The 22260-nt window shown below is 36.6% G+C and overlaps 1 protein-coding gene across 1 annotated transcript; it reads left to right on the top strand.

Annotated features, from left to right (window-relative positions):
- The first annotated feature begins 17640 nt into the window (after window positions 1-17640).
- LOC136066424 (MYB-like transcription factor 4) lies at window positions 17641-19532 on the top strand. The gene is made up of 3 exons (XM_065770729.1): window positions 17641-18056; window positions 18224-18353; window positions 18606-19532. Exons 1-3 carry the CDS (start codon window positions 17858-17860, stop codon window positions 19288-19290), a joined length of 1014 nt encoding a protein of 337 aa, XP_065626801.1. The 5' UTR covers window positions 17641-17857; the 3' UTR covers window positions 19291-19532.
- Window positions 19533-22260: the final 2728 nt, after the last annotated feature.

The raw sequence follows: 22260 nt of genomic DNA, 5'->3' as shown, positions 1-22260 counted from the left end.
TTTGCATTGGCATTCTTCATGAACTTCTTGAATTGCCTAGTGATGTAAGACTTCATCTTAGAATATTCATCATCAGAAGATTCATCAGTATCACTGCTCTTGGCCCTCAATGCCATGCACTTGCTCTTACTCGATTTCCCAATCCTTTTCAAACCCAACTCATAGGTCTGCAGATTGCCAACCAACTCTGTCAAAGGAATTTTTGTCAATATCCTTTGATTCCTCAATGGCAGTGATCTTGGCATGGAATCTCTCGGGTAGCGATCTGAGCACCTTTCTCACAATCTTGGGTTTAAGAATGGTTTTCCTAAGATTAAAAACTAAGTTCACTAGGTCCTTAAGTTTGGCATAGAACTCATCAAACGACCTATACTCCTCCATCTTGATCTCTTCAAAGCTTGTAGTGAGCCTCTGAAACTTTGAATCCTTAACAACCTTGGTTCCTTTATAGGTTATCTGGAGAATGGTCCATGCTTCCTTAGCAGTTTTAGAAGAGGATATTTTCTTGAATTCCTCATTTGTGACTGCACTAAATAAAGCATTCAATACTCTGCTGTTGAAGTTTTACTGCCCTGATCTTTGAAGTTTTGCCGCCTTGATCTTAGCATCATTCTAGTTGACCAGCGCTTCCGTAGGCTTGGTCCAGCCAATCTCCACAGCTTGCCACACATTTTCATCTAATGACTGCAAGAATGCTCTCATGCGTACTTTCTAGTATGCATAGCTAGTGCCATCAAATAAAAGAGGTATAATAGGAGACTGTCCTCTATCCATGACAAACAAGAGTCAATGGATCACATAGCAAAGATTAACCCTAATCAAAGTGTGCCTGCTCTAGTACCACTTGATAGGCCAAGAAAGTATTGACCCCTTGTGATGTATAAATTGATTAATTAGTCAAGTTTACTAATTAATCAAATTAACATGCAAGATGCGTGGTAGCGCAAACAAATCACCAATTAAACTAAGTATGCAATGAAAAATAAATTGACACAGTGATTATTTGTAAATGGGAAAAACTTACACGGCAAAAATTCCACTTGGTGATTTTAAGGTCACCACTCCCGAGAATCCACTATTAATAAAACAAGTGGTTACAAATAAAGGAATCTCAATACCTTATACCAATCTACAGTTGAACCCTTACCCCAATATCCAATTGGACTTGTTCTGTAGTGACAATCTCTCCTTTTCAATGCATGACTCCCAATATGTAACTAACCAATTGCGCAAATTCTAGTACGCGACTTGGTCACCAACTTGAGAAGGATGTTGGCTGCAAAGTTCTTCAGTTCATCATATGATGAAGGTCATGAAGTTGCTTAGTCACAAAACCCTATGGTGTACAAACACAGTAACTTCTTCAAGAGAAAGAAGAACTAAGGCAAACTAGATTTCCGGTTACACTTTTCTTCACACTTGCAAAATTATGCTCTTGTGCAACTATACATAATCTTTTCGGCCTTTAAAATAATCCTTATAGATGTTTAGGGTTGTGAGAAAAGAAAGCCAAAACACCTCCCCCATAGGTAGCTATATTGGCTACTCTCAGAATTCAACAAAAAGTAGGCCTATTTACATAGTTAGCAAGAGAGATGATATCTGATATTATATTGTACACATGAATAAGTTAATAAGGGATATTTAATGTTACTAATAATAATGCTTGAAAGTATAAAAGAGATTAGGAAAAGAATTAGAACGAAAAAAAAAAAATTGATAGTATTCCAACATTATGTTGGTTTTTTATTATTATTATTTTTAGCAAACTAGACTTTTTTTTTTTTTTTTTTTTGGGGTATACTTTTAGTATAAGAAAATTAAGAATTTTTTTCACACACTAGTATAAACACACACACACACACATATATATATATATATATTGTGTGTGTGTTTTGAGCTTATCTTGAATCTTTTGATTAATGTATAAATACCATAATTTGGTCTTTCAAGTAAAAACCATAGAAGTGAACTTGAGAACGCCATAAATTTAAGTAGGAGAAATTATAATGTCTTATAGATTGTTTGAGATATTGATTGAGTCATTGAGTATGTGTTCTTTGGGTGTGCTATGAGTTTCAAATCAGGCATGTGCTGAATTAAAACTAATTTGTTGGAGATGTAATCATGTAAGACAGATGTGACTAATATATATATAATTTTATTTTTTTTCCTTTCTTGAGATAGAATTGTAGTTAAAATAGTCCATCGAATAAGCCAAAGACTATTTGGTTACGGAAGGTGGCCTGCACTAGAGTCCATTATATATAATAGATGGCTAAAGAAAACAAATTCCATTAAATTATGAATTACGACGCACATAGAGTACGAGGATGACCAGAAGAATATTCAAATATTAGAAGGGTTGATCCTAGCTACCGTTAGCAATGACCCATCAATTTGAACAGATTTATGTACAAAGAAGAACCACCGTCCATCATTAAGATAATAACATATCTCCCTCGGCATATAAAAAATTTGAAGATGTTTTTTCCTTATTTTATCTTTCCTCCGAGTTTCTCCTCAGTTAAAAACACCCAATTTATAATTAAGTAGACGATGTTAAAGTTAGGCAATTGCAATCTTGTGAAAAAGGCTATGAATAATGGTTGGCATGCAAGGCATGACATAACAACCATGTTGCCACATGCTTGCTTTTGTCTAAAATGATAGTTCTACGTAAATTCTTCCTAGATCTCTCAATTTTGGTTGGTGCTGTGACCTACATAGCCTTTCGTCCTTCACCTTTTGGAGGAACAAATCCAAACTCATTAATTAGGCTAATTGGGAAGAAAAAGTTCCTGACCTATGCCTCTTCTACTTCTTCCTTCTCATCTTTCTCCGTATTATATGACGTATTGATTTGCGTCACTTTTAGTAAAATTCCACACTTTGCGTCCAAAATGTGAGAATCAGGAACAAGGTGGAATAAATAATCAGCAATTCTGATGTGACAAAAGTTTTAATTGCCCAACTTGTATTGACCTTTTAATCCTATTTGAGATTCCATAATTTAGGATGTCAACAATTTGGACACTACATAAATATTCTTTCTTTATTTTGGGTCAATTGAAACTTTACATTTATGATAAAACTTAGGCTCAGTATCTTAGATTCCCCAACTAAAACATTCTATTTGTCAATTTATCTCATCATCACAAAGGGCTTAAACATAGCAAAATTTGCTGAATAATAACATTTTAGGAAAATTCTTGATGAATAGCATGCGTTTGAAGTTATTTAGTTATGTAGAATATTTTGGAACTCGAATTTGGCAAACTCAAGTTCCAACCCAAATCAAGTTTAGTAAACTCGAGGTTCAACTAGTATAAGCCTAACGTGGAATTTAAATAAATAAATAAATAAAAAACACACATGTAACTCGAGTTTGGCAAACTTGAGTTTATTACACTTGAGTTCCAAGTGGGTAATTTTTTTTTTTTTTTTTTAAATGGAACTCGAGTGTAGTAAACTCAAGTTCCAATTAATTTCAACACCTACCCCAGGGCTGTCCATGACCCGCCCGGCCCGACCAAACCGCCCGAAACCCGATCATCTTCACCCGAAACCGTCGGATCAAGGCTTGTTCACGGTCGGACGCGGGTCACCGGCGCAAGCACCCGAGACCATCGGTTCGAGTTGCGGGTTGGCTGTCTGAGAAACCGACGAACCCGACCCGCCCGATGAGCTGTTCTTTTCTCGTCGAAAATCGCCAGGTCCGGCGAAATCACCTTCAAATCCGAGCAGATTCGGCGAGTTCTCAACCGTATGTGGTGAGATTTAGCCAGATCCGGCCATTCCCAACAGATTTCAGCGATTTTGGTGTAGATTTCGGCGATTTTGATGCAAATCCGGTGAGCTTTTACATTTTCCAGCGATGATTTGCAGATTCCGGCGATGATTTGCAGATTCCGGCGGTAATTTGCAGATTCTGGCGATACTTTTCAGCACCGGCGACAACCCGATCTCCACCCGAACGGACCCGATCTCCACCCGAACCCAAAACCGATCCGACCGATTAACGCCGGCGGTCGGTCTCGGGTCAGTCTTCTGTCCACCCGACGCCGGCGGATCGGGTTCGGGCTGGGTCGAAAACCGACCCGGCCCGACCCGTGGACACCCCTAACCTACCCCATCTATCTCAGTTTTCATAACTTACAAATCACTCATAACTCAGAGATCACCCAAACTTGCTCTCACTTGTACCAACTCTCTCCCACACCCAAACTGTCATTGTTTACTTCTCACCCAGCAATTTTCATTGATCATTCTACAAAATTAAAAGCTTCCTTCTTCTTTAATTTGTAGGTAAATATCTAAACTTTTTTTTTTTGGTTAGACATGAATATAAGTTTTCATTTGGTAGATATATATACACATACCACTTTTATAGTCTGAAAGTTCAAAATGTGTATAAAACACCCTTGAACCTTTAGACCCCAAATTATAAAAATACCAATTCAAGCTTTATATCAAACAATTAATGTGCGGAACATGATAACAAGCTTATAACAAAATTGATAAACAATCTAAGCCAAATATAAACACATCTACAGCAGTAAATATAAAGCAAAGATAAAGAGAAGGAAGATGCAAACACACGGACAACACACGATGTGTTATCGAAGAGGAAACCGAAGTCCTCGGCGTAAAACCTCTCCGCCGCCCTCCAAGCGGTAAATAATCCACTAAAGAATGTAGTTGGGATACATGAACAGCAGAAGACCCTTCAAGCCTAATCTACCCAAGTACCTAAGCCCTCCAAGCTTCTTACTCCAACGAGGTTACGTCGAACCTATTTCTTCTTTAGCTTCCCAGATTCCGCTACTATACCATAGCATCAACCAATATATATTGGTTCCTTCCAAACTGCTTCCCTTAGCACCAAACGAATCTTCTCACAGACATGGGTGTGGTGAGATAATGATTTGGCTAAAGGCCTCTTAAGAATGTAATAATGGAAAGGAGGAGAGAAGAGGAATTTGTAGAGTCTCTAAAGTAAAGATTGGGGATGAGGCAATCTTATTTTTCTCTAGGGTTTCTCTCACAAAATTCTCTCTGGAAGCTCTCTCAATTTAGTGGGTATAAGGGTTTATATATAGTGGTGTGTGTTTGGAATACGAAGAGTCAGTTTTTGCTAAACAGGGCTGATTGGCGGCTTGACCTCGCGGCTTGTCCAAGTCGCGAGTTCAAGTCACGACATAACAACCTGGCTAGCCTGGGACTTTTTTCCTATAGTACAACAGCTGGTGCGATCCTTCAGCTTCCCTGTGTGCTTCTCACGTGCCTGCATTTGGCGGCTTGCCAGTCACGAGTTAGCCGCGAGTCCTACCCGTGAAACTCTGCTTCTTGCATATACTTGAGCTTTTCTTCACACTTTCTTCACACACTACCCTTACATGAATCCCACCTAAATACAGGGTTACGAAGTGCTTAAATTACAAGCAAATTGGCACGGAATAAAGCCAACAAGATAATTGATAAATTTCAACCTTACAATCTCCCCCTTTGGCTATTCCATGACAAAACCCTCAAACAAACTCTAGACTTAACGTGTGAGTTGGGAACAGTTAGAAAACTCACTCACACCTAATTCTAGAATCTGTGAAGCTTTAGAACTATAAGGACAAGTAACTCCTGAAACATAATAACACAATAAGTTCATTTTATGCAGAAAACTTGTAATGCAAATGGAGCAAGCATAATGCGATCAAGCACAATGGAGTAAAGCAATAAACCATGGCAAGACCAAAACATGCAATCACTATATACAAGTGATCACAATGTTCATTCACACTTGGAATGAACATTTGGACATTCAAGTTGACAAACACAAGGCAAATCACTTGAATGACCAACACTCAACCAATGCACAGTATATGAAGTATGTGCATCTAGGAAAAATCCTACACGGGCATAAGAGTGACAGTACTTAAAAATGAATGCATAGCATTAGGTTAGAAATACTGATTTAACAAAGTACAAAGGCTGCATAAAGCATGGCACAAACCATAAAGGCCTACAAGTGTGCAAACACCAAACCCTTAAAGCTTACATAAGCAACATGGGTACAAAGCATAAACAAAACCTTAAAAACCTACAAAGGTAGCAGGTACAAATAATAAAGTACTTCCCTTATCATATCATTGCCTTTATCATGAATCATAGGAGCCATGATGAACTTGGAACATATATAATTTTAACTTGAAACACTTGCACAAAACACATTAAACCCTCAAGGTAAAGCAAGTCATAAAAGGACAAGTATAATGTAACAGGAAAATTGCGATCAAGTAATCATGATGTGAAACATGTGAGCAACTTGATCAAACACCAAAACAAAGTTTTCTTATTATCTCAATGTCTTCTCCCCCTTGGTATATGCATCTCCCCTATGGAATATCTCTCCCCCTACAAATGTGCACGAGAAATAGAATTTCTCCCCCTAAGAATGTACACAAGGGTCATATAGAAATGAAGGTATGAACAATGATAATGATGCATGAGGGGTGCGAGATGAATGGGAAAATGAAGCTCAAACCTAAGACAAACAAAATGCTACAAAGCATAAGGTAAACATGACATGCTAGTATGAAGAAGCAAGGTATAGACCAATGCATGACAAGGGTAGCAAATGTGTGTGCAAGAGGTGGCAAAATGCAATGCATGACCAATGCATGGAAAATGCACATGTGGGGCAAGGTATGTTAAATACACAACCAATGAACCAAACATATTCCTAATGAGAAAACATGAGAAACCCCAAAGTTTGATACTTATCGGAGTCCAAACAAGTGAGAAAATGCCTAAGAGACATTTTATCAAACACCTAGCATTCACACTATGAACAACAATGTGAAACAATGCATGAACATCATGAAATCCACCCTTAATACATGCTCTTTTTGGCACAAGGGGCTAACATCCAAAGAAAATCATCAAAAGAAACCAATCCCATGCAAAAAATTTGACAAAAATTAAGTTTTCCCAACCCCTATGATGAAAATCTCAACCAAGAGCACAAAACTCTCCAAAACATAATCTAAGGTTCAAAAACAATGAAAAGAGTTTAGAATTACCTTAGAAATGATAATGGAACGAAAAACCATCAAATTGATTGGGTTTCGATGTAAAAATATTGTAAGACGGGTTTAAAAGAGGATGGAAAAGGTTCAAAACAAGTTTCCCACAAAAAAAAAAAAAAAAAACTCTTTAAAAAGCTGATTTTGGGCATTTGGCGACTGGGCGAGTCTCGAACAAGTCGCCAGCAAGCCGCGAAACCATTCTGCTTGAACTCGCGACTAGGCTCGCGACTGGGCAAGTCGCCAGAACTCGCAGCTTGGTTTGGCTGGTTGCAAGTCGCCAAATTAAGTGGCCAAAAATTCTAACACTTGTTTTTCAACCCAGAACATGTTTAAACACTGAAAAACAATGTAAGCACTAAGCATGAACACAAAGAGTGATAAAAATCACTTTCAAAAACATATAAAATGATCAAAAATCTTTTTGGATTGATCCATATAAAGATGAGCACACACACATTAAATTTAAACAAGTACAATCGAACAAATGAATAAGGCATTCATTGAACATTAGGCATGTGTGTTGTGTGTGCATATCAAGTATGGAATAGTCCATAGTTTAGAGTGAAACTTCAATGATCAATTCAATCAAGTCATACACAACTAGTGTTAAGACAAGTGGTCTATCTCAATTATAGAAATGAACATATATGACCTCCCACAAGAAAAAGATTACAAATCTTAGAAGTTTTTCATTTGGCTTCTGAATAAATCATAACATTTGATCTATTTTGAATCAATACATCTCATTTTGAGATCGATGCCTGAAATTTTTGATATTTCAATTTGATGAACAAGCCTTTGGCTTTTTGGGGCATCATACATTTTATTGTGGTCGCTTTCCCTTTTTCCTAGTCAAATACTAGTATGTACGATAGGCTTTTGTAGCTCAATATCTCTTTTCATTTGGAGATTTACATTTGGTAAGCTCTTTAAGCAAAAACAACAAAATAAAGAGTGGAAAGATATATAGGTACAAGTCTATGCATGTCTCAAAACTAACAAGACTATTGACTAATTATTCATGACAAGCTTGAAGATCGATTTACAACAATCATACAAAGATGTCAAGATTTTTCCCACTAAGCTCGATTTACAACAATCATACGAAGGTACAAGGCAAAACTCACATGTAATATGTGCTTAAACATATACGATCAAACTTTTTAAATTTTTTCACTTTTTATGTGGTTTTGGATTTTTACTCACACAAAACAAAGACATAAAAGTAAGATAAAAAACAAAAACAAACCAATGCAGAAAAAATGCATGATGCACAAGTGCATGACAATGAAGCATTTAATGCATGAAGGGTCCTACAAAGATCGAAAGAATTAGATCAAGGACCAAAAAAGCAAAAGCTCATCCATAGGAACCCTTCCTCATCCAAACAGAACAATTGTTTGGAATAAGTGTCTCAAGAGAAGTGAGACGAGAGTTGGAAGAATGAGAACCGAAGATGCACATAGTCAAGGAGTTAAGAGCATTAAACATTTTCTTTAACAACATGATATTTTCACTCAAAACCGGTTTACCCTTTTTAGCATAACTTCCAAGAAGTTCAAGTTTCTCTTTTCTTTTGAGAGCATGAAACTTTGAGCAATGAGGTCTTAGATGACCAAAAGCACCACAATGGTGACACACAATGTGTTTAGGTCCATTAGGCTTTTTGGGAAGGGATCTAGCAACATGGTTTTATTCTCTCTTCAACTTATAACATTGAGGTCTTATATGACCAATCACACCACAATGGTGGCAAGTTGGAAAAAACTTAGATTCATCCAAAATCTTAGGTTGAGACCTAAAGAGAGGCTTTGACTTAGGAGTCTTTCTCTCCACCTTTTGATTTCTTTTGTGTGGAGGAATGTACACCGATTTGTCTTTTGGGTTAGAATACACAATAGGCACAATATCAGGTACCACAACATGATTGCAGCAAATATTATCATCCTCTTTATCAATAGGTTCAGCAATCAAACACTTGGTATGCATCTTAAGAGATTCATTTTCACATTTAAGATCATCTACAAGTTTGTTAGACAAAACAAGTTTAACATCCTAGTCCATATTCAAACATTCAAACTCTTTCAGTTTTTCAAGAGAATTTTCAACAAGATTCTTATATTTCTCAACTAATTTATTGGATTCATTGAGCTTAGCAATCAAATCATCCTTTTCACGAAGTAACTTGCTCAAATTCTTTTGAAACTTCTTAGCAATTTTCTTCAAGGGTTTGATGTTAGGAATATCAACAACATCCAAAGATTCATGTAACATAGCATCACAATCATGAGGATTATCACTCATAGAGGCATTTTCACAAACACGTAGCATGTTACAATTATCACCAACTATATCGTACAAAGAGGCATACAAAGCACAATCCATGGCAAATAAACACAACAAGTGTACTCGCTCTGATACCAAGTGAAAGTTCAAAATATGTATAAAACACCCTTGAAAGTTTAGACCCCAAATTATAAAAATACCAATTCAAGCTTTATATCAAACAATTAATGTGCGGAACATGATAACAAGCTTATAACAGAATTGATAAACAATCTAAGCCAAATATAAGCACATCCACAGCAGTAAATATAAAGTAAAGATAAAGAGAAAGAATATGCAAACACACGGACAACACACGATGTGTTATTGAAGAGGAAACCAAAGTTTTCGGCATAAAATCTCTCCGCCGCCCTCCAAGCGGTAAATAATCCACTAAAGAATGTAGTTGGGATACATGAACAGCAGAAGATCCTCCAAGTCTAATCTACCCAAGTACCTAAGCTCTCCAAGCTTCTTGCTCCAACGAGGTTACGCCGAACCTATTGCTTCATTAGCTTCCCAGATTTCGCTACTATACCATATCATCAACCAATATATATTGGTTCCTTCCAAACTGCTTCCCTTAGCACCAAATGAACCTTCTCACAAACATGGGTGTGGTGAGATAAGGATTTGGCTAAAGGCCTCTCAAGAATGTAACAATGGGGAGGAGGAGAGAAGAGGAATTTGTAGAGTCTCTAAGGTAAAGATAGGGGATGAGGCAATCTTATTTTTCTCTAGGGTTTCTCTCACAAAATTCTCTCTGGAAGCTCTCTCAATTTAGTGGGTATAAGGGTCTATATATAGTGGTGTGTTTGGAATACGAAGAGTCAATTTTTGCCAAATAGGGCTGATTAGTGGTTTGACCTTGCGGCTTGTCCAAGTCGCGAGTTCAAGTCGCGACGTAATGGCCTAGCTAGCCTGGGACTTTTGTCTTGTAGTGCGACAGCTGGCGCAACCCTTTAGTTTCTCTGTGTGCTTCTCACGTGCCTGTATTTGGCGGCTTGCCAGTCGCGAGTCAGCCGCGAAACTCTGCTTCTTGCACATACTTGAGCTTTTTTTCATACTCTCTTCACACACTATCCTTACATGAATCCTACCTAAATACAGGGTTACTAAGTGCTTAAATTACAAGCAAATTGACACGGAATAAAGCCAACGAGATGGTTGATAAATTTCAACCTTACATAGTGTTTATGAGTAATGTGTCGTTTGTAATTGTAATGTTTTTATTATTATTGTTGTTGTTGTTGTTGTTGTTATTTGTATTTGTAATTGGTTTTTATCTATTCTTTGTAATGGGTTGTTTGTTGCAATATGTAATGGGTTTTGATGGTTCCAAAGGAATTCTAGGGAATCAATGGGCTGGAAAATCTCCGGATGTTCTTGATCTAGTAGAGTGAGTCCTGAGAAAACAAAGAAAATCAGCAGAGAAGAATGGTGGAAGCCGGCCTTTGATTCTCCGATGGTAAAGTTAGAAAATTGAAGGAGAGAAAAGCCCTTAATGCTTCACTTCTCTCAAATTCTCTACCCAAAAAAGAAAAGTCCCCTTACCTCTGCACAGAAAGGCCTTTATATAGCGGTAGAAAACAGTTACTTCTCTTAATCGTCGTAGAGTTTGGAGGATTCAGAGGGTAACTTCCTTAACTGCCACAAAGGTCACCTCTTCAGGAACTGCGTTGAGACTCAAGCGATACAACTTTTGGTTGAAAGTGTGCTTAGTCTAGCTCTGTGAATTGACCTCGTCCGTCATTAATGAAGGACGAGGTCTAGCTCTTTATTAACCCATCTCGTCCGTCACTACTGAAGGACGAGGTTCACAGCCCGCTCGTCCTTCAATGGACGAGCGTGTAGGAGGAATGGTGGTAATAGAGGGTCAAGTGTATTGAACACAGCTCTGAGTACTGATATGGACGACCATAAGGACGAGTATTTGAACTTGATGTTTTCTAGCACCATCAGTTGCCCCCCTCGTCCATGTGTCGTCCATGGAAGTGTAATTTATTCTGGACGCATGACCCCCTTTTTTTTAAATAATCAGAGACGCCACGTGTCACAATGTAATTGGTGATTTGTTTCGTCAGTTCATTTTTTCGAGACGTATGCCACGTGTCAGCGTCTGATTGGTCGTATCGTTTCATATGCTCAGGTCAACATCTATAAATAGTGGAATGCCCCCATTACCCTCTTACTTCTGAGATTTTTCCTCCTTGACATCCCTCGTCTAGAGCCTCGTCTAAGACTTCCCGCGTCCATAGTTTCAGTGCGTCCTAGATCCAGGTAATCCCTCTCTCCTTGTCTTTTTAGGTTTTCTTAAAAAATTTCCTTTTTAGAGAATGTCAGGAATCACCATTTCCTCGTCTAGTGATAGTACAGTAAGAGCCATAGACGAGTATTACGACAGGGGCAGTAATAACTCTAGTGATACTAGTAGTAGTAGCAGTAGGGGAAACACTACTGACGAGGAATACGTCTCAGGGGTCCCTGGGGTTCCTTTAGAAGAAATACAAAAACAACTTAGGAAAACTGTAGGGTCCCAGGTAGGTACCTCGTCCTCCATCCCTCCGTCCAATCCTTCGGATGAGACGGAGGTAACTGTATATAGCTGCGCTGTAGATATCCCTTCGAAGACGGATGAGGAAAGGTTAAACAACCTTAGGGAGTGGTACCAAATCCCAGACGAGTTTAATCCTAGATTACCCGTCCGTGGAGAGTGGTGCTGCAACCCTCATTTTGGAATAGGTGTATACGAGGCCTACCTTCTTGGGGGTCTTAGATTTCCTTTAAATTCTTTTACTAGAGAACTGTTATTTAGGTTAGGTTTAGGGGTGTGTCAGTTCAACCCAAATGCATGGAGGTTAATCGTCTCTATGCAAATTTTGTGGAGGGAAGTGTTTGGAGGGGATCGTCCTATTACTGTGGACGAGTTCCTCTATTGCTATAAACCTTTCGAGATTCATCAATCTCCTGGCTTTTATCAATTCACTGCCAGGAGTAAAGACTGTAGATTGGTGAAATCCCTGGCCTCATTTGACAGAAAGTGGAAGATGGAGTTTTTCTTCGTCTTTGGATTCTGGGCTGGAAATCCTACAGACGTTGGCCGAGATTCTTTTGGTCGTTTCAGTGGGGACCTAGGAAACCTTCGTCCTGGGGTAAGTCCCTTAGCTCTCCCCTTCTTTTCACTTGCTTTTCACTTATTAACTCATTTAATGTTGATTTATTTCATTGCAGCTGTTGGACGACCTACTTTGAGCAAGTTACATCGCGACTGCGTCCACAGGGATCGTCTACACGTGGACAGGGATTTCCACTCTTTAGTCACCCTTAGACGACTAGCAAAGTGGGGTTTTGGTCCTAACCCTTCTGACATTGCCCTTGCACACGAAATCACAGTGAGAAAAAGTAAGTAAATGTTTCTTGTGTTCCTTAGATTTTTTATCTTCATTTTTCTAAGTAAATCCTCTTCGTCCCTTCACAGGAATGGCAACTATGAGAGGCAACAAAGGGAAAGAAGTTGGTGAGGGGAACCGTCCTGAGATTGAACGCCAGGCTCGTTCCACTACTGGGGAGAAGAGAAAAACTATCTCCAAAAACTTGGACTTGGAGAACCTCCCCAGCAGGCGAGGTAAAAAAGTTAAGCATGGCCCGTCCCAGGTGATCAAGCCCACCCCGTCTTCTCAGCAGCCTACCAGAATTTATGAGGTTGACTCGTCCACTCCTGTGGAGTCTACTCCATCCAAGACCCCTCCATCCAAAACTGCACCTTCCTCGTCTCAACCATCCCAGAGGGCCCCTTCCAATATTATCAAAAATGAAGACTTGGCCTGGGAGCGCTTCAAAAGTGCCGTGACGGACGAGGACATCAATGTTTGCTATGACATGTCCTTGAAGGACTTTGAACACTCTGGTGTTCATGACCTCCTCAAGGTAAAAATTTTTATCCTCGTCTTGACTAAATGTACACCTTTCTTTTTTTTTTTTTTTTCAGTTTAATCTAAACCTGTTTTGTTGAATTCCTCCAGGGCATGTCTAAGTTCATAGCTGCGTCCAGACAGGCCACTGGGTTGGACAAGACGAGGATTTTGCTGGAGACGAGGATACGTTCTTTTGGTAAGATTTGAGAGAAGTGAAGCATTAGGGCTTTTCTCTCCTTCAATTTTCTAACTTTACCATCGGAGAATCAAAGGCCGGCTTCCACCGGTCTTCTCTGCTGATTTTCTTTGTTTTCTCAGGACTCACTCTACTAGATCAAGAACATCCGGAGATTTTCCAGCCCATTGATTCCCTAGAACTGATGGTTCAAAGGAATTCTAGGGAATCAATGGGCTGGAAAATCTCCGGATGTTCTTGATCTAGTAGAGTGAGTCCTGAGAAAACAAGAAAATCAGCAGAGAAGACCGGTGGAAGCCGGCCTTGATTCTCCGATGGTAAAGTTAGAAGATTGAAGGAGAGAAAAGCCCTCCAATGAAATTGTTAAAAAACAACTTGCTCAGCTCCTCAAAGGATGCCACTGTATTAGGAGGTATTTTGCTAAACCACACCATGCTGGTCCTTTCAAAGTAGTAGGAAAAGCTCTGCACATTATTTCGTCTGGAACTCCTTGGAGATGCATAGTAGTTTTAAAGGTGGCAATATGGTCAAAAGGATCTCTCGTCCCGTCATAAGAATCTAAAGGAGGCATCTTGAACTTAGGTGGCAAGGGATGAGCATTGATGGACGTCACAAAGGGGAATCAGTTCTATGGACCAAGTCTTCCACAGGGTTTGTTTTCCTCATGTTTTCCCTCATTTCGTCCATAACCCTTCTCATTTGATCCATTTCTCTTTCCAAGTGAGGTACCCTCCGTGAAACGGTACCTCTTGATTGATTGTCAGTCTCAACATTCCTTTCCTCCTCTTGACTCTGAACCTGTTCTCCAGCATTCCGTTCATGAGGCTGTTTTCTTAACTCAAGTTGCCTAACCAACTCTTGGTTTTGACGAGTTAGTTCCGCCATAGCGGCAGCCATGGATTGCACATGTTGAAATGAGGGTGGTTGCATGGTGGGTGCCGACTAACGATCTCGGTGAGGGTTACTAGATGCGTCCCGGCTATGTTGAGGGCCTGGACTCGTTGCTCTAGATCTTGTCCGAACCATTTCAACCCTTGATTGGAGAAAGAGACTAGAACTCAATAAATATTCTTTTCCCACAGACAGTGCCAACTGATGGTTCCAAAGGAATTCTAGGGAATCAATGGGCTGGAAAATCTCCGGATGTTCTTGATCTNAACTGATGGTTCCAAAGGAATTCTAGGGAATCAATGGGCTGGAAAATCTCCGGATGTTCTTGATCTAGTAGAGTGAGTCCTGAGAAAACAAAGAAAATCAGCAGAGAAGACCGGTGGAAGCCGGCCTTTGATTCTCCGATGGTAAAGTTAGAAAATTGAAGGAGAGAAAAGCCCTCAATGCTTCACTTCTCTCAAATTCTCTACCAAAAAAGAAAAGTCCCCTTACCTCTGCACAGAAAGGCCTTTATATAGCGGTAGAAAACAGTTACTTCTCTTAATCGTCGTAGAGTTTGGAGGATTCAGAGGGTAACTTCCTTAACTGCCACAAAGGTCACCTCTTCAAGAACTGCGTTGAGACTCAAGCGATACAACTTTTGGTTGAAAGTGTGCTTAGTCTAGCTCTGTGAATTAACCTCGTCCGTCATTAATGAAGGACGAGGTCTAGCTCTTTATTAACCCATCTCGTCCGTCACTACTGAAGGACGAGGTTCACAGCCCGCTCGTCCTTCAATGGACGAGCGTGTAGGAGGAATGGTGGTAATGGAGGGTCAAGTGTATTGAACACAGCTCTGAGTACTGATATGGACGACCATAAGGACGAGTATTTGAACTTGATGTTTTCTGGCACCATCATAAACTATAGTTTATTTTTTCATAACAAATTTAATTTGCTCAACAGTATTTAACGTTTTATATTTTGAAACTGTTGCATAGTCACTAACCAACAAGTAAAAAAAAGTATAACAATTACCTATAAATTTGGAAACTAAAAAGTCAAGAAGGAGAAAAAATGGATAGTGAAGGTTTGAGAATTTCAATACCGTACTGGGACATTAGGTAGTTGATCTTTTCTATATAAAAATAATAATAATAATAAAAAAAAGAGTGTAAAATTTAAGACGACCATCATTGCGGTGAAAAAACACCCAAAAACAAAAGAAAATTGAGTTAAACAGTAAAGTGTCATATATGGTGATAAACTATAAATTTGGACAATATAAAAGCTTAAAAGAGAAAATATGTAGTACTATTGTTGGTGGGATGATTTATGCAGCTTTTTCCCTTTTTATTTTTACATGTCAGGATTGTTTTTCTATAACAAGACACTTCGTCTTTTTGAATTTTTTTCCTATGTTAGGCAAAACATTTAAAAAAGGAACTTAATGCTATAATCTAAGGGACTTTTCAGGAGGGGTCAGGGGGGCAGTTGCCCCCTCTCGCCCCCCCTTGGCTCCGCCCCTGGTTCCCCCTATTATCCTCCATCATCACTCACTTGCCTTCATAGGTTGCCCCAATGCCAATTGTACATACAACCATTGCTCCATAACAATAATGGATTGCAATGACTAGGGTAGATAAGTTTAGTAAATATAACATATAAATAAACAACTTAATTCAAAATTCCTAAGTGCGTATGAGTTTGACTATGTTATATTAACTATTTATTCTTTTTATTCTTATTCAATTTGAGATTTTACTCATACATATATATTCAACAAAATATTTGGTTCCACACTTTCATGTGAATCGTAATTGTTGAATCGTTTATTTGAAATTTGTTTTAATTTGGTGTTTATTTTTATTGTACCACCTCTTACACATTTATCAGTTGCAGGTGATATACTCCTGAATTGAAGTATCTTTTTTAAGACATGCATTTTTATTATTGGTCTAACTAAGCACATTGCAAGGCTTGCATATGACCCAATTACAGGTGATATTGCTCCCTGTGACAAGTATAATTCTAGGAATGTGACCAATCGCCATCAAGCCAGACGCATTGAGTATGTCGAAGGAATTGAACATTAGATATCTATTTCTTGAGCCATCATTTTAATCAATTAATTTCATTTGATAAGTTAATTTACAAAGATCCTCTCATTGATTTCTTAGAGCACTATCCAAAATATCCATCTAGGGCATCTCCTACTATTTCATATTAGTTTTGTTATTCAAAATTTTTCTTTCTAAGAGAACAAAATTGGTAAAGGCTTGAGGATGACAGTGTTGTTTACATAAGCTTTAACACCTACTATTACCAATTGACAAATTAAGAAAATGAATGATTAAGAAGGTTTCTTCACAAGGTCATGTTTCTTTTTTTGTTCATTTTTTGACTAGTGATTATGTATGGAGTTGAGAATTGAGATGAGCAATGGCAGAAAACAAGGCCACCAAAACACTCAATTAGACCCAGTGGAGTGTGGTCCTCATGAGTGCACCTCAAGTTAAACTTCCAGCACATTTCTCTCACGGAATTTTCTTTATGTGACCAATGGGTCATAGATTTTTTTTTCTTTCTCTGTGGTTTGGTGGAGACTTATGCAAGGAAGGCTCTAGAGAATAAGGATTTCAGTAACAAAAACAATATCCATATTAAAGAAACATAAACTGAGCTATCGTCTTCATTACGCAAACAGTATTCTTCTTTATGGAAATCAAAAAAGCTTCTAGTAAATAATGGGCAGAAATGATTTTGGGGTGGTAAATTTTAAATAATAAAATAAATATAAAACATACTTTAGCGAATAACTCTCTTTTTATTGGAAAAAAGTCCCTTTATTTAAAATAAGTTTAATTTAATTAGTAGTTTTAATTAAATATTATAAATTTAAATGTGTATCAAATATCATGTTACTACATCATTTAAAAGGTTGAATAATAAAATATTTATAAAGTATTAAATTTAAAAAAAAATCTTAATAGTAGAATAAACTTTTCTTGCTTATATAGTGAATGAATTTTTCTTTCTCTTTTTAAACAAATTTTTTTCCGAAATAGTGGGGCCATCATTAGACCTTGTAGAGGAGCTTTGCAAAGTTTTTCAATCATAATCCTCTGGCCAAATTGTCCAAAAAGTTGATAAAACAAAAAACATTAAATCATTAACCACATTTCGCAATAACCTCTTTTATTTAATTTTTTGCTTCTTTTTAAGAAAACACATTTGGCAACCTTTTCTTCACTGTTTGTTACATATGTTGCCACTTGGCTTATATTACTGGAAACGTTTATATTTGTACTTGTCATCAGTTACTATATATTCATTCATCTCTTTCTCTCTCATTTCTGTTGTGAAGCTTCAATATAAAACATGTAGTAAACAACGCATGTTAGTGTTTGATAAGTACATAGGGAATACTGAAACTGGTCAGTTTAAAACAGTGCAGGCAGGGCCTCATGATAAACACTAAGCCTAACTCTTCAGCAGAAGAAGAAGAAGAAGGCCTCATGATAAGCGAAAAGATGGGTGGCCATCGCTGCTGTACCAAACAGAAGGTTAAACGAGGCCTATGGTCTCCTGAAGAAGATGAGAAGCTCGTCACATATATCACTGCCCATGGACTTGGAAGCTGGAGTTCTGTCCCAAAATTTGCTGGTAATCATTCCTTCAACTCTCTCTTTCTCTCTCAAAACACACACAATTAACGTGTATTCTGTAATTGATTGATTTATATCAAAGTAACTAGATTTATACAGCCATAGATTTACATACATAAATTTATATGCCCAAGTGGTTGCTAAGTGGAATTGTGATTGCTGCAGGATTGCAAAGGTGCGGAAAGAGTTGTAGATTGAGATGGATAAACTATCTAAGACCAGATCTTAAGAGAGGTACCTTCACTTCAGAAGAAGAACAGATTATTATTGATGTTCATAGGATTGTGGGCAACAAGTAAGGATCATTTTTTTTTTCATTAGAAATTAGTGTTTGTTTGGTACAACTTCTTTCTTAAACGTTTTTAAAATACCTCATTTAAAAAAAATTGTACTTAAAAAAAAAGTGAAATTTCAAAAGACTGTACTTTAAAGAGTATGATTTTAAAATAGCTTTACTAAACGTGTAAATATCCATCATCATTTTTTCTTTTTTCTTTTTCCTCTTGATTTGGAGTAAATTTTAAGAAAGTTTTGTTTGGCTGTAAAGATGGGCTCAGATAGCCAAGCACCTCCCAGGAAGAACAGACAATGAGGTGAAGAATTTCTGGAACTCATGCATCAAGAAAAAGCTTATGTCACAAGGGTTGGACCCAAACACTCACAATCTAATACCTTCTCATCAGAGAGCCTCTAAAAAGGTTGCATGCAATGTATCACCAAACCATCAGCAACCCAATTCAGTTTTTACTCTGAATTCTCAGTTTACAGATGTTTCCACCTTTGAAATGAAAACACCTATCATTACAGTACCTGAAACTGATCAACCTCCATTGCTTCAAAACCCTAATCTTGTTTGGAATCAGAGTTTCACTGATTTTTCCAGTTTCCCTCATGTATCATCAGTTGAGAGCACACCCAATATTTCTTCCTCATCATCCTCTTCCGTGAACCTATCCGGTTTTGGGGTCTTAAATCATGAGAATTGTGTTTGGGGTGCCAATACTCTTGAACCCTTCGAGGCACCCGGATTGGAAGGAGAGCAATATACACTGACACAACCACAGCAAGAGAAAGATAAGGTTTCTGAGATGGTAACTAATAAGGTTATTCATCAGCCCATGGATACTTCATTTGATGGCTCTAGCTTTGATCTTGGGTTTGTGGAGTCTAGCCTTATGTCTGATATAATGTATGATGAATTGAGCTCTATGGATGATTTTGCATGGAACTAGTACTAGCTAGTAGGCCATAACATGTGTACATTACTAGGTGATGCTTAATTAAGGTGTGGAATTCACACACTTCAAGTACAAAGCTCTCTTGCCCACCATCAATACTATATAAAAAAAACCAATGACAAGGGTCAAGATGGTTTTGTTGCTTCTAGGACTGCAGACAAAAATGACTGACCTTTTTTCTTTTTCTTTATTATTATTATTATTATTATTTGAGAAAGTTCTTTATCTTTTTTTAATTGAGGGAAATTGTATAATATTTGTACTTTTTTTTTTCTTGCATGTTATATCTACTAATAACATACAATACAGTAATTTTGTTAACCGAAGTTAAATGTCAGATACATTAGCTAGTAAGGTCAAAGTAATAAGTCTACAGTTTTTTAGTACTTTTTATTTTATACCATGTTTGACTGCGATAGATTTAAAATATATAAGACAATATCTACGTCAAATCCAATAATAGATTCCACAACGGTACATGATAAATCATGTTTCATTCTTGTAGATTCTAGTTAGCTCAACTGGTAAAGTTTCTAATAATTGAATAAAATATTTAAGATACAATTCCTGCCTATACCAAAAAATGATTAATGTCTTGATCTGATAATAATGAACTATTATCAAGAATAAACAATATAAGTTGAAACTCTAAAAAAAAAAAAAAAAAAAAAGTATCATTATTATCCTTTTATTTATTTATTTTTTGGGATAACACTAAAATAGGAATTTAGATAGTAATTTTGTTACGTCCTTTGGTAACTAATGTCAAAATAATAACTTCATAGTTGTTTCATATTTATATGTTAATTATTTTCGTTTGATTGTGATAGTGTCAAATAATGTCTATATCAAATCTAATGATCGATTCCTTCATGCCACATATAATAGTAATTTTATTTATAACATTTGCTAGTAATTCATGTAAGATTAAAACATAACTCTATGGTGTCTACAATCCCAAAAACATTTGTGATACCATAAAATGATCTCTCTCTTTTTTTCTTTTTGTTTTATAATTGGATAACCATAAAATGATCCTTAAATTTTAATTTTGTGTACAAATTATTAAATTCAATGGGTTTCAGTTAGTTCAATTGATAAAATCACTGATGATTAAATAAAAGATCTGGGGTTCAATCCCCACCTACACTAAAAACCGATTGATATTTTGATCTAATAATAAAGAGCCATCATCAAAAGCGAACGCCATAAGTTAAAACTCATTACAAAAAACTATTGAATCCGTATATTGATATTATGCAAATATAATCTCTCTTAAATCTCACACGTGATTATGTCGTCAAACACATTCAAAACCTCATGATTTGACCACTAACATTTGTTTCCTAATCTAAGATTCTAAACTATTTTGCATAAATCATTGGGCATCTCACTTTTATGATTTGTACTATATAGTATTATTTTACTACACTACATTTGCCCCCTCAAATTTAGGAAGATTTAGATCAAAACTTTCAAATCAACATGATGTTTGATGCACCATTTCTTGTCGAACACTTTCTTAACATGTCGAAATCAATATGCCTACATAGATTTTTTTTTTTCTTCCAAAAACGGTTAAGATCGTGTGTGTGTGTGTATATTGTGATTAGTTTTATAAAAGTGGTGTCAAAATGTAGTTATATAAATAGCTAAAACAATGTTATTCCAATTACAACTTATATAATGTCATTAAATGAGAGAAAAAAAAATGGTGTCCCCAACATAGTAACATGTCTATTTTGGAATTGTTTTTCTAATTTGTAATTGGGTTAATAGGAGATCTCTTTGGCTATAGTCTTAATGGGCTGTAGAATTTAGTCTTTCATAAGTTTCGAAGCATGTAATATCAAACAAATATGATTTTTTTTTTAAATAATTCAACCGGTAGTATTTGATAGTTGAATAAAAGATCTATCCTATTTACACAAAAACTGATTGATGTCTTGTTTTGATAATAAAGAAATATCATCAGGAGCAAATGTCATAAATTGAAACTTTCTAAAAAATAAAATAAAAAGATGACACCGTTATACATTGTCACTCTAATATGATAATCCTTGTTTTTCCTAAGTAGAATACAACATTTTCCACGCCCAAATCCTTAACTTATAAAAGTCATTGAGAATAGCCCATAAATATATATTAGTCTTCTTTGTAATTCTTTTTTGACTAAAACGACAAATTTCTTTGTAATTCTTATTATATTTGTGGAATATAGAATTTCAAATAGAAACATAAGAATAATATATATCTCAAAGAAAGCTGAAAAAGAGAAAGAGGAAAGATAATACTGGTTGAATGAAAGGTAGAACAAGACTCGAGCAACCTGCCGTAATTGGTGCATGTTCAGAGTTATGGACAAAATTATAGACAATCATGGTTACGGTGTGAAAGTTTTGACCAAATCCTAAACTAAACATACTCAGTAGGGCAGTTTAAATAATTGTTATAGTAGATCTAGATTTGAAGAAAACGAAAGGAGAAGGATGAACTTATTGGTTGTACATGGGTTTAATTGTGGAAGAAGTAAATGAAACGCAGCCTTTTCCTATTAGTTTTTTTTTTTTTTTTTCCTTAGAAGAGTTTTAAACATCATTTTATTACTAATGTGTAGCCTTATGCATATTCACAGGTACAATTAAAAACAATCACAATTATATGATTCAAATTATAATTTTTTTTGAGAAGATGTTCAAATTATGCATAGAATTAGCTTATGAATTAGAATTTAATTGGATTTACACTCTTCGGTTTTTGTACCAAATAATTCATTTGTTACAAAAATTAAAAAAAAAATTAGATGGACACCTAATGGAAAATTATACTCCAATTGAAATCCAATTTGGATTTGGACTCTTTAATTTTTATTTTTAATACTTCACTTGGCACAAAATTAAAAATTAAATAAGACACATAGCGCAAAATCGAGAATCCAATCAAAATCTAATTGGATTTTTTTCT

The sequence above is a fragment of the Quercus suber genome, unplaced genomic scaffold (assembly GCF_002906115.3).
Source record: "Quercus suber isolate HL8 unplaced genomic scaffold, Cork oak 2.0 scaffold_1, whole genome shotgun sequence".
Classification (NCBI taxonomy): domain Eukaryota; kingdom Viridiplantae; phylum Streptophyta; class Magnoliopsida; order Fagales; family Fagaceae; genus Quercus; species Quercus suber.
Note: the sequence above shows the minus strand (reverse complement) of the source record. Positions and strands in the feature narration are given on the sequence as shown.

What these genes read in the sequence shown, in the direction of transcription:
- LOC136066424 (XM_065770729.1), top strand. Translation starts at nt 17,858, where the DNA reads ATGATAAACACTAAGCCTAACTCTTCAGCAGAAGAAGAAGAAGAAGGC. An exon ending in TTCTGTCCCAAAATTTGCTG is followed by an intron (nt 18,057 to 18,223) that starts GTAATCATTCCT and finishes TGATTGCTGCAG; the next exon opens with GATTGCAAAGGTGCGGAAAG. An exon ending in CATAGGATTGTGGGCAACAA is followed by an intron (nt 18,354 to 18,605) that starts GTAAGGATCATT and finishes TTGGCTGTAAAG; the next exon opens with ATGGGCTCAGATAGCCAAGC.